The 13,413-nt window shown below is 35.7% G+C and overlaps 1 protein-coding gene across 6 annotated transcripts in view; it reads right to left on the bottom strand.

Moving 5' to 3' along the window:
* Window positions 1-2,701: 2,701 nt before the first annotated feature.
* Window positions 2,702-13,413, bottom strand: part of ZBTB44 (zinc finger and BTB domain containing 44) — a 90,487-nt gene continuing 79,775 nt past the window's right edge. For 3 of the 6 annotated variants that reach the window (XM_054440514.2, XM_054440513.2, XM_063671627.1), the window contains exons 5-6: window positions 13,051-13,134; window positions 2,702-10,316 (exon numbers count right to left, since the gene is read on the bottom strand). In XM_054440514.2, coding sequence (XP_054296489.1) covers window positions 10,306-10,316; window positions 13,051-13,134 — 95 coding nt within the window. In that variant the 3' untranslated portion in view covers window positions 2,702-10,305. Of the gene's footprint in view, window positions 10,317-12,833; window positions 13,135-13,413 lie in introns of all 6 variants that reach the window. The other 3 variants (XM_054440506.2, XM_054440504.2, XM_054440505.2) reach the window with 1 other exon arrangement.

Raw genomic sequence — 13,413 nt, forward strand, 5'->3', positions numbered from 1 at the left:
CACACGAGAAAAAATCGACCAGTGCACATCTTTAGAAAATGGTCACAAGCAATTCTTTTCACACCATAAGAAAAAGTTACAATGGCTTTCCTTTAAGATAATTTAGACACAGCCACCTGGAGAATTCACATTTCCCTCCAGCATTACCCTCCCTCAAAGGTTTCACAAAGTGCCAATGCACAAAAGAACCCCAATTCCTGTTCTTCCAGGAACTGTGTTTGGGAGAGAGCCGAGTCCACAGAGACTCCACCAAGTCAATACCTCTGAGACTCCAGCCCTGTTCACGGCCTGATTTCTCAGTGGATCTTTCTCCCTGTAATGGGCAGGACGTGCACCGTTTACGTGGATCACACATCTGTTAGTACTTTTCCTGTTTATCTTACTGGGTTTCTGAAGATCAGATAGCTAAAAAGTGCTAGCGTTTTATAAACTGTAAAAATGAAAAGGATTGTTAGGCTAGGCGCGGTGGCTCACGCCTGTAGTCCCAGCACTTTGGGAGGCCGAGGTGGGTGGATCACGAGGTCAGGAGATGGAGACTATCCTGGCTAACATGGTGAAACACCATCTCTACTAAAAATACGCCGGGTGTGGTGGCACGTGCCTGTAGTCCCAGCTACTCTGGAGGCTGAGGGAGAAGAATCGCTTGAACCCAGGAGGCAGAGGTTGCAGTCAGCTGAGATCGCACCACTGCACTCCAGCCTGGGCAACAGCGAGACTCCATATCAAAAAAAAAAAAAGAACAGAAAAGGACTGTTTACTAATTTTGTAAGTCATTTGCACTCAACAAAGAATTCTGTTCCTGGATGAAAGTTAGGTACACAGGTCCTACTATATGTACTGTTGTTGAACTGTCAGCATTTGTCTGAGCCCCAATTTAAAACGGGCTACAGAACATTTATTTGGTGTAATATTTTCTTGTTATGTCCTAAGGCAACTTTGTCAACAGAGGGTCTCTAGATGTCAAGAATCATCAAAGGCCATCATTTGAGCCGGCCCTTTACTAGGGGTGTGTGTGGGGTACTGAGCCTAACTTTCAGGATCTCTGGTAAACGAGACACTCACTAAATGACTTCTAGCCAAAGGCAGCCGGAAATGTTAGTCACGGGAAAAATTAGGCAGGTGTGGAAGAAAGGGCATGGGATGAAGTGAGGAAGCCTTGCAAAACGATGCTAATGCCAGCTCCACTCTCTTATCTACAAAACAGGTGTAAAAATTTTAATTTTGCAGAAAAATTCAAGTAAATGAATTGGAATTTAAGAAAACAAAAGAGCTTTCCCTTTGTCCATAAAGGTGTTCAAACCCTAGTTATAAATCTATTTGCTCAAGAGGACTGACTTTCTAGATTGAATATGCCCTGTGTTAGTTTTTCTATCTGTATAGAAGTTAACTCCCCAAAAAAGAATTACATTAAATTTGGGGGTTTGATGTTGTTACAAGCAAGTTCTCCCCCTTTAAACCTTTGGTATGTTTGTAGATTTTAACTTTCTTAGTTCTTAGAACCAAAATTCCTGTTCAAAAGAGAAAAAGCCCAAACTTTTTTTTTGCTCTATCAGTTGAGAAGATACACATCTTTGGTCATTACTTTTAGTATCATTCTCTGAAAGGAATCTTTCTGGTACGTAATTTATATGCAAGTATGCAAAGCCAACTGACAGGTTCTCTCTCTGTCACCCAGGCTGGAGTGCAGTGGTGCAATCTCAGCTCACTGCAGGTCTTGACCTTCCAGGTTCAAGCAATTCTCCCACCTCAGCCTCTTCAGTAGCTGGGACTACAGGTGCGTGTCACCAGGCCCAGTTTTTTTTTTTTTTTTTGGTAGAGACAACGTCTCCCTATGTTGTCCAGACTGGTCTTGAACTCCTGGGCTCAAGTGATCCTCCTCCCTCAGCCTTCCAAAGTGCTGGGATTACAGGTGTGGGCCACCATGGCTGGCAAGGATGTATCTGTTTTGAATTCTTCATTCTGCACTTATATAAATCATCTGTGGTCAAGGCTACTGAAGAACCCAACATTTTCTGATTTTGAATGATTTGGTAAATTGTTAAAAATGCTCAACACACTGGAATGAAAGAGTGTGCTTCTTAAAATTTACCCTCTTCCTCTCTGAACTTAATTCTAAAATGATCCAGGTAGCTTGAGGTCAATAAAATAATTTTATTTGCCTGTTACTGTTATTCTAAAGACTGGTATTGTCAAAATCCACATCAATGAATCTAAAGTTAGAAAACTTTTCCTTCCTCAGGATCTCATAGATTCATTACCTATGTAATGAGCTGTTTTCCCCTGCTAGGTACCTGCTTTTTACTCCCTGGTTGTAAGATATCATTGAAATGGCACCAGTTGGTCTCTAGTCAATAAAATATGACTTTATAAAGAATCAGAGCAACTTTGAAAGATGCAACCCACCCATTAGTACCCAGCTTTATACAAGAACCTGATTCAATAGCTCTAGGATTGGATGATGTCCTCTAACTGGCTGCCTTTATACTCTCCTTCCAAGTTGGGGTATGGTGTTTGTGAGATCTTTGCACTTAAGCTCTACTTCACCAAAAATTGACATGTGCTGTCTAATGTAACCCTCTCTACTCTGTGCACTCTAAGTAGATAATTATTTAAGTAATGAATTGCTCTGATGCCTTTTCTCACTCACATGCCCTCAGCCAACACCACCACCCAGCAAACAATAAATAACAACAGCAGGAAGTTTTATTCCATAAAGCGTAAGATATTTTAATGAGAAAACGAAAACAAAATCAAACCTTAGTCTCATGTTTCTATCTAAAGACACTCAAAACTAGTTTTTCCCTGCCCATCCCTTTCCTAACTGCAACTTTATGTGTGACCATGTAATAAAGGCCAGTTTAAAGATTTTTTTTTTTTTAAAAAAAGTTTAAACCTTTTTTAAAAAGATTAAACAATCAGGCTAGCAAAAAGGTACTCAATACATATTTTCCTTATATCAAACAAGCTAATTTCAGTACAATATAACTATACAGAATATATACAATACACTTATGTTCACAAAGCAAACACTACAGGCTCAGAACAGATTTGAAAAAACATGATATTCACATTGATTACAATAACTCTAAAAATGATTGTAACGTTGAAACGGCACTTAGTTTACAAAAAAGGTCACAAAAATATATATATATATATATATGTAGTCACCAAGAACTATGGTTCCTGTAAAATACTAATAGCCAGATACTAGTATATAAAATGTGAAGTTCTGATATTGTATACATTTTTTGGAAATAAAATCCAAAACCATTTTTGTTATTGTCAAAAGTCAAACATGCCAAGTAACTTAGCTATGGCCAGTGTCACCAAGTAAAGCCATACTTGAATGAGATGACGACTGGATACAAAGCTGGTGAACTGGGGACTGGCACAGTTAAGAGTTGTACTAATTCTAGGAAAGGGGTAGAAGACATAAAAACACCCATCTATGTAATTTAATTCACATTTTCTCCCCTGCATCACCTTCCCTTGAGAGTTTCACAAAATGCCAGTGCCCAGAAAGAATCACAATGCTATAACTGGCAGGGTAAAAAAGTCCCCCCGCCCCGACTTCCTTGCTGCCGGGCTATAGGCAAATATTAAAGCATGCATCAGCTACACAAAGCCATCAGTCACCCATCTGGAAGACCATGGTGTACAGTTTCCGCCTAGGCTGGCTGCACTAGGAAGTACTCCAGTTTTTAAACGGAGCCAGATTTATGTTAGCCCTGTAAAATATTGAGCTACTGTAGCAGCAAATATGACATTACAGAAAAACAAAATTTTATTTAAAAAATTGTTACATCAAAATTTTTTTCCTTCAAATCTGTGTCCTTTAACCAAACAACAGTTTCTTCTATCACTTAATTCTGGTCTATTACCTCAATCTGACTTTCTCATTATGCTTCTCTGGAAAGACACTTCTAAATCCTGGAGATTAAATTTACTCTTAAAAATGGAAATACAGGAATTTTAAAGTAAAAAAAAAAAAAAGTCTGTTCTAAAAGTTCTTTCACAAATATATATATTTAAATATTAAAATAGGCTACCTAGGATTTTTATAAAATGGCTTTTGAAAAGATAGTAGAGGCACAAAGAAGCCATATACTATCCTCCAAGTTGGACATAAGGTGCCACAAGGGTGCCCTACAAAGAGGCAGGCAATCTCTATCTGATGCAACAGGAGGCACCAGTAAACAACAGAAACATTAAATACATTATTGGGAACTTGGACCAAAACCAAATTTTACTCTATTAGGGACCGTTGCTTTTTTAAAAAATACCTTGAGATATAAGCATTAGAAGTCATCACTTTGTACAAGGAAGAAAATGAATACAGTTTATGATCTTACTCCTTCCAAATACCTGATGTCATTCACTTCAGGTACCTGAAAGATGAAAAGCAGTGCAACCTTCAACAATTTAATGGACTACTCTCAGTATGAGAGACTTTACACAGCATCTGTCAACTTGAAAATTAAATTGGTAACTGAAATAAAAAATCTCCTAGAGAAAACACACATAACCTAATCCTAGAAAAGGCTCTCTTTAGAAAGCAGGTGTTTCTAAGAACTGCAGGAAAGGCTTCCCATCTTGAACACAGCTTCCACTAATAACAAGGGAAACGTGTATTAAGAGGAGAGATGACGGGGCTCCCTTAAAGCAGGAAGATTTATCCTTCCTCAGTGGGTGATGTACTTTGGTAACCTCAACATTCATTTATGGGATAATTTTTAATCTGTTTTATTGAATACTGAAATCTAAATACGGCTAGATTGGCATTTGGGAAAACAAGGGCAATTTAATAAAAGTCATGACACTGGAGCTCCTCAAACCACTAGGCACCAATTTTATCAGCATATCATCACAACTGTGCCTGGGACTTTAAGCTTAATCAGCAAAATCAGTCAATTTAAAAGAGAAAGGAAATAATAAAAGAATTTGACTTTATAAACCAGGTACTTTGAACAAAAACTAAAAATTTTAAAGTTAAAAAAAGTTTTGTTTTTAATCCATAGTCCTTACTCTTAAGTTCTTTGTCAACTATTATGCACATAGAAACCTTGGTATTAGTTGAAACCGGCCTGGGTCTTAACACAGTGGGGGTTTACTTAAGTAAAAGTAGCACAAACACTTTAAAGGCAATCTCAATTTTTCAGATGCTGCCAAACCGAGATACCAATAACATCTGAAATCTTTGCAGAGACTATTTATAAAAACATGGAACTGTTTTTATTTTCCCATCATAAAAATATAATCATGATAGAGTGGAAATGTCTAACTGTATTAGTTTAGTAAAAAGTTAAAAAAAAGTATGACTACTGATGGTACTGGTACTACAAGTCTTCATCCCATAACTGACATAGGCTTATCCCCCCATAAATATTACAACATCTCAACTTATCTATCGTCTAAAATGAAACATCCAGAGTGCGACTGTTCTTCGTGGAGCCTGGGATTTAATCAATTCTACTTTATTGTTTAATCTGAACCATTATTGCTTTTGGCTAATTCATCTTGCTGAGGACTTTCCAAATAAAAATACTCTGTCACCATACTGTCAAGCAAAAACGGCACTGAAAGATAAAAATGGGTATAGGCAAAATAAGGAACAACTTAATTTAAATGTTCATGATTTGAGTTTAAAGCCTGTGGGAGTATACTTAGTTTTAATAGTCCTCATAGACATGTTTGCCACAATAGAGCTTCCTTGTTACCCCAATTTTGTTTCGCTGCTTCAGAAAAGAAAATTTAGCTTTTATACATTCATCTCTCAATAACTTTCAAAATCTAAATATATTACAAATAAAGCATCTTACATCAATAACTTACAGTGAAAACTACATTTATTTATTACCTTTTGGCAACTTTGGGTCTGTTTCTTCTAACTGTAAACTTCACACTAGTTTTTTTTCCCAGTTAGTATTAATATTTAGAAAATTTTAAATTCTCATTCATTTGGATGTATATTTCAGAATTACAACTTCATACTTTGCAGATGAGTGAAACAAAGTAACATATGAAAGTTTCTAATTCTTTTGTTCATCCATTCCACAAATCTCAAACTTCTTTCAGCTAAAATATTAAAATTTTAGGATTATTCATTCAAGTAATAATAATTCTCTGTTACAGAATTGCCACATTATACAGTAATGTATTTTTCAAGGACTATTAAAGCTAAAAGGGACGAAAACATAATCTGAGAATCTTCAAGAATAAAAGCTGATAAAATAGATAACTGGCCTCTATTTAGATTAAGAGAAAAAAATAAGAAATAAAAGACTGAAAGATTTAATACAGCTTCCAAAGGCTCCCAAAAGAACCATTTATAAACTGGGAGAGTCTCCTGAAACAGCCTATTAGTTAGACGGTAATTGAGTTACCAATAATTAGGGACATCAGATGTGTTGACTAGTCTATTTCATTTGGTTAAAGTATTTTAACAAGACGAAAGTTGTTTTTTTTTTGTTGTTTTTTTTTTTGCTAGTTATTAAGACCAAAGGGCATGTGTCATAACAGGGGACTTGATTACTGTAAGCCAGAATGATTGCTGAAATGTCAAAATGTAAGACTGAATGAGGCTATTTAAACATTTTAGTATTATTTTGTCTTACTGAAATTGATTTAAAAAAAAACTGGCAATGTAACTAAACGCGTAACTAATTACTTGAAATAAAAAGATTACTTGAAATTCAAATTAAGAAAAATCCATTTAAATATATTTGTGGGTGATAATCTCCATCTGCATCCATTTATATAAAACTTCAATGCCAAAAAATAAAGACCAATATTAATCCCTTTATTTCTGAATGAGATGAAATCAATGACATGCTTGATGCTTCCACTATTAGAATATACCCTTTAAACATGAAAAGAACAACTGCAGGAGCTTTAACATCCATTATCATGGGTGAACATCTTTGTTTACTTCTGAAGTATATCACACCTATTTGGTAGTTAAAAAACTGAAAATAAAAGCTTTTCTTGTATAAAATGCTCGGTTTTAAAAAGGCAATTTATTCTGCATTCTGAAATTTAAGCCCTTTAGATACCACAAAGTTACCCTCCTGGCCTTAAGAAAGATAGCTACGTTTAAGCACTCTAAACTGGAATATTTATGTTTAGTTATACTGGTAATTTCTAATGAATGGGATAATATAACTGGCTATCTCTTTGCAATATTTTCAATATGTCCTGGTAAAAATTATGCATCTAGGCATCCCTAAGATGAATTTGAAATAAATCTAAATACTACTATATATACAATTATCCCTTGCAAATCTGTTTCCTAAAACAGATCCATAAACAGATCTAATATCCTTAAAGTACATATATCAAGAATAATGTACCCTCACTGAAATAGAAAAAGGCATTTATATCATTTTATGTTAAATACTGGTTAGTTACTGGTATTGATAAGATCTGGGCAGCAGACAACTAACCAGATATGCATTTTCACAGTATATTCAGATTTCCCATAAAACTTGGCAATTTGTATTACCAGTGAAAATCTAAGGTTTCTACTTGGGAAGGAATACCCAGTGATGGGTAATCCCTCATTCTAAGAACACAGTCAGAGTATCTTAGCGCTACCAAAATTGTGCTTGGCTCTCTTAATGCGAAGTTTTCAGGGTTGGGGATGCGCTAAAAAAAAAAAAACACTTTTAACCAATAAATCTGCAAACCATTCTTATACATTTCTCTTCTTTATTCTTCTTTCCTTTTTTCTTTCCTCTTGCTCTTTCAAAAACGAAAAACCTCTTGGAACTAAGGGTAACAATGATTCTTGGTCATAATTTTACCTATTCTTGTCAATATAGATTTTAAAATTAATTTTGAGATTTATCTATTGCTAGGCATAACAGTTTTCAAAGACCACAATGTAACATTAAAATTCCTGACCTTCCCATTTGAGACACAGCAGTACTATATGAAGTATTATAGTCTGCTGCAGAAAGTAATTTGACCCTATCAGTGAAGAAGCATAAATGGTGGGAGCCTATCATACCCTGTATATGCTGATTCTCCTGAAGGGAACACACCTATGTTTGGCAGCAAATGGGTGAAAACAAGTTCATGAGTGAGGTAAAGAGCTGAAAACAAGTTAAGGACTGCAGAATACGGGCAGACACAGAGAATCTTAACCTAAAACAGTTCTAAGGAATTTACTTTTCCTTTCTTCACGTTTTTGGGGAAAAAATTACAGAATTAGCCAATCTAAAAAAATGAAACAAATCACTATAATTAAAAATATATACATTTAGTATGGTCTAGCACCTGAACAAAATTCAGATCTTGTGTTTTGACTAAAGAACTGTATTTTCTATCGAATCAGGTGCTCTCATAATTATTAAACTTTGGGTATCTACACAGAAGCTTATTCCAAAGTTCACTGCTCATGGACTTACAAATATTTAGGATCAATATTAGAGATGCTTTAATGGCACCAGATGAAAAGTCTACCCAAGTCTAGAGGATCATATAAATTTCAACTACAGACCACAAAGTTTCATATTTTTAGCAGCAGAAATGATAATATTCATTAGTTTAAGGTTTTCAGTTTCTCATTAGTCTTAATAATTTTTTTCTCCCAGATTTGTGAGTCATAGATGAAAATCTTACAGTCTATACTCATCTCTTCATTGTTGCCTATGTTGTGTAAAAACTATAGTAACTGTTTTTAATAACTTTGCAATGTCTAAAAATATGTAAGGACAATGTATCGCTGTCATATGGGATTCAGTAAACAATCTAGTTGGGTTAAGAATGCAGCCTTGGCCGGTGCAGTGATCCCAGCAGTCTGGGAGGCCAAAGGAGGAGGATCACTTGGCCTAGGAGTTCAAGACCAGCCTGGGCACCATAGTGAGACCTCATCTCTACAAAAAATAAAAATGAAGTTAACCAGGTGTGGTGGAGCATGCCTATAATCCTAGATACTCAAAAGGCTGAGGCAGGAGAATGGCCTGAGCTCAGGACTTCGAAGCTGCAGTGAGCTATGACTTAGCCACTATGCTCCAGCCTGGGCAACAGAGTGAGATGCCATTCTTTTTTTAAAAAAAAAAAAAAAAAAAGAATATAGCCTCAAAAGAGAATTCTTTATTATGTCCAAAAGAGCACAATGAAAACATCCCCAACAATACATAAACCTATATATAAAATATAGAATATCTCCAATATTTTTACTTTATATGGCAGCACGCCACTATATGCAAGAGAACATGTTGATGGGGCAGGGGGAAAACTGATCCAGGCAATGACACAGTCAGGCATTACATTCGGAGACCAGGTAAACAGCAATTTTAATCAGAAAAGCAGTACGAGAAGAGTTCCTATGAAGCTGGGATTTACATACTTCATTCTCCGTTCCTGGTCATTTCATCCACAGCTTGACTGTTGTCAATCATGGTTCCTTGCCTTTGGAGTGGTACTATAAAGGTACAGAGAATGCCCATCTCAGTACCAAAATTTCACCATGAAAAATCATAACAGAAATGACAAAGCTTAAAAAAAAGTACGCCGGATTTCAGAAGTATTTATCCTAATAATTTTTAAGAAAGCTTACCATAAATACTTCCAAAAACAACAGGCTTTACAAAATATTATACAACATCCTGTGTACAGCAGTAAGTATCTACTCAGGCCATTTGTCAAGCTGTTTAGTAATTAGTTTCTCATGTACCCTCTTATCTCAAGAAGGTCAATAATCATCTGATTTCCTCTCTAGCTAATGATCTGTTGTTAGCCTACTTTTAACAATGGAAGAAGGAACTGGTATATGTTTTAAGTCAACCAGTTCTCCTTAAGTCTCACAGTTTGTTTCAACATCATGTTATTGTGTACTTACAGAAGCAATCTCTCAGTTATGAAAAATAAAATCAGTTTCAGGGCTCAGAAAGTAAAAAGGGAAATTCTTTCCCAATCTCCCCCTCCCTCCCACCCGGCTTTTTTTGTTTAAAAAATTAAATTAAATTTAAATGTACAAGACCAAGCACAGGCACTTTCCAAAAAACAAAACTGAAGCCAAATCACAAAACTACTCAATAGTTATAGAAGACAGCTCTGATTTTGGGGGGTCATCTCTGGTTGCCTCAGCACAAGCACTGGTCTTTGGCTGCTCTGGCACTTCTTCCTCTTTTTCTGCCAGCCCACCAAGAGACCCCAAGGGAAAAGTGCTTTCACAATTCTGGGTTGAGGAGACCTGTGAAATTACAGGCATTTGAACAGAGGAGTTGCTTTCAAAACCGTGTTCTCCAAGATCATATTGAACAAGGGTCTCTTCTTGTTCCTGGTTTAAGTAGTCCGGTACTAGGAAATCACTAGATAAGAGGCAAAGGATGAAATATGGAATTAATTTTCAAACCAGTAATAGATAAGCAACAGTAAAAAGCTCTGATTTATACAACAAAATTGGGACTCTTCATTTCACTAATTGTTCAGTGAAGATTAAAACTCAGGAACGTTCAACTTATAAACTTTCCTAAATATGAACCAAAACATCCATTAAAACCAAAATGTATCAATCTTCCCCACCACCAATACATCAGGTTAATTATCACTTTCATTGTAACTCTGGACACCTTAACAGCCTTTCTTGTTCTATGTAGAGGAGTTTCTATATACAAAACAAATGTAGCATGCTCACTTAAACAAAGATCATCTGAGTAACTTTAATGCTAAACTTTTCTTGATTATACATTGAGTAAGATATATAAAGCTAGCTTTGTATTACTAAACTTGACATAGGTGAGTTAAGAAACTAAGTCCTTATGCATAAATGACCTGATACAGAATCTACTATAAAGTTGGGAAATGTAGAAAGTAATTTATGTGTATCCTGCTATTACATTTGGTGTATGAAAATACTAATAAAGAATTTGGAAATGAATGCCTTGAGATTGGTTATGTGTTAATCCTCAAAAAGTATTTAATTATTGGTCCCCACAGGCAACATGGACAGTAAAATATACTAAAACAGTAGCTACTTTCCTTAAGTGATCAAATAGAAAAGATTTTAAATTTCTTCTTCATACTTTTCTGTATTTCCTAAATTTTCTACTTATAAGCATTTTTTGGTAATTGAAACTAAGTATGTGAAATAAGTCTTACCTTAGAGGCTTTATTTAAATCTTTATTACTGAACTAAAAATTTCATTACACCATAATTGTCAATAATATATGTAATTAGACTTGATAAGGTTATTTTATAATTTCATTGTTCAGTATTAATAAAAAATTAAAATCTGTTCATCTGCAAAGCAATTTAGAATGCCCTATGTTGTATTTTCTAAAAAGTCTTCAGGTGTTAGAGAAGAAGAATGGAGAATACAGGGCTCTGTACAGGGACGATAAAGATAACACAAGTAGTTAACAGGAACACTATTTTAGTCCTGAACAAACTATGTTTATTACGATATGTATAACCTAAGGTTTAGTGATATGGCGACCACATATTCAGAATTAGAGATGACTGCATTAAATAAAATGAATGTCTGGTTTGAAGGGAAAAACAAAATCTACGCAGGAATAATTTGGAATTTGTTTACAAATAAGGTTTTAAGTCAGGGGTTGTGCCCACACTTGTAGCCCCAGCAGGAGAACTGCTTGACCTCAGGAGTTCGAGGCTGCAGTGCACTATGATTGTGTCTATGAATAGCCACTGCACTTCAGCCTGGGCAACACTGCAAGACCCCATCTATTCAATTAAAAAATAAAAAGGTTTTAAAAATAAGGGTGATTTAAAATGTAAAGATTTGGGCTGGGCATGGTGGCTCATGCCTGTAATCCCACAGCACTTTGGGAGGCTGAAGTGGGCGGATCACTTGAGGTCAGGGGTTCGAGATCAGACTGGCCAACACGGTGAAACCCCATCTCTACTGAAAATACAAATATTAGCTGGGTGTAGTGGTGGGCACCTGTAATCCCAGCTACTCAGGAGGCTGAGGTTGCAGTAAGCCGAAATCGTGCCACTGCATTCCAGCCCGGGTGACAGTGAGACTCCATCTCAAAAAAAAAAAAAAAAAGTAAAGATTTGTAAAAATTTCATTTTATGAGAAACTAAGGATTCCTACAGAAGTACAATTCTTATAAACAATTTAAAACAACAGTTTTATATCTAGAGGAGGCCTTAGAAACCATCATTTAAAGCTTACATTTTATCTTTCTCTAAGTTTCAAGCTTTTTCATCTGTAAAGTGACATGTTTAGTCGACAGCAATTAGTGGCAGAGCTAGAACTAGAACCTGATTTCCTTGGATGCCCTATACATCAGAAAGGTAATTCTATTATAAATTAATATTAAAAGAATAGAGCTCTAAACTGAATGAAAATAGGAATGACTTCATGATCTAAACCATCACACCCATTATAGTTGCTTTTGAAATTTTTCTTAATGGCCAATGGCTATTCCTTTTATATAGAATATTTTTAAATAGAGAGAAGTGGTAAAGAATTTTATTAACATCCAGAGTCTGAAGTAATCCAGTATCACTAAGTATCATCTGACATGGTAAAATCTCCAGTAAGATCTATTTAAGGTCCATTACAGAATTACTTAAACCTTGTATTATTTAAAAAATACCTCAAGAGGACAAGTAGTCTACTGCTGCAGGAAAATATTTTTAATACCAACTATAAAATGTTTATAATTTTATATACGTAGAAGACTCAGCAAAATTTTATCAGATCAGGAGATTAGAGTATGAACAGTGGGAATCTGTAACAAATGTGACTGACTAGCTGGCAACCTGATGTAAAAACACAGAAGGCTGCCCTAAAAGCAGGAAAAGAGAGTTTAGAAAGCAGTTTTCCTGGTTGGGTTTTCGTTGTGCACCTCACCTGCTCTGGAAGTAGTTTGCTAGCTCTGATGCTTCATGGTTCAGACTCCTCAGGTGCACGATTAAATTTCCAGAGTTGGTGAACATGGCGCCACATGTTTTGCACTCGTAAATCCGAGGCTTGCGGATAATGTGCCGGGAAACCCTCATGTGGTGTTTATATTCCCCGAAGGAAGTGAAAGTGGCACTACATATCTGGCACCGGAAACAGCGTTTACCTTCATGCTTTAGGCGATGCATCTTTAGCGAGTAAGCCCTGGTGAACTTTTTCCCACAGCGGTCACACTGAAATGGTTTAATTCCTGTAAATAAAGCAAAACAAAATATCTAAAAACAAAAATAAACTGAAAAGTCATAAACCCTACCAATTTCTGAACTATATTTTTGTAGCAACAGATCATCTGAAAAGACAAGAATTACCAGCAAAAACATATTCTAATTGAGTATCTCAGAAAATGTGCAGAATATGTGAAAAGTCGCAAGTGCTTAAAAAAGAAAAAAAGGCAGTAGGGGAGGCAAACTAGGTAATGTCTACTGAAGCTGATTTTTGAATGCTTTTCTAAATCATCTATTTTACTAAC

This window comes from Pongo pygmaeus, chromosome 9, assembly GCF_028885625.2.
Source record: "Pongo pygmaeus isolate AG05252 chromosome 9, NHGRI_mPonPyg2-v2.0_pri, whole genome shotgun sequence".
Classification (NCBI taxonomy): domain Eukaryota; kingdom Metazoa; phylum Chordata; class Mammalia; order Primates; family Hominidae; genus Pongo; species Pongo pygmaeus.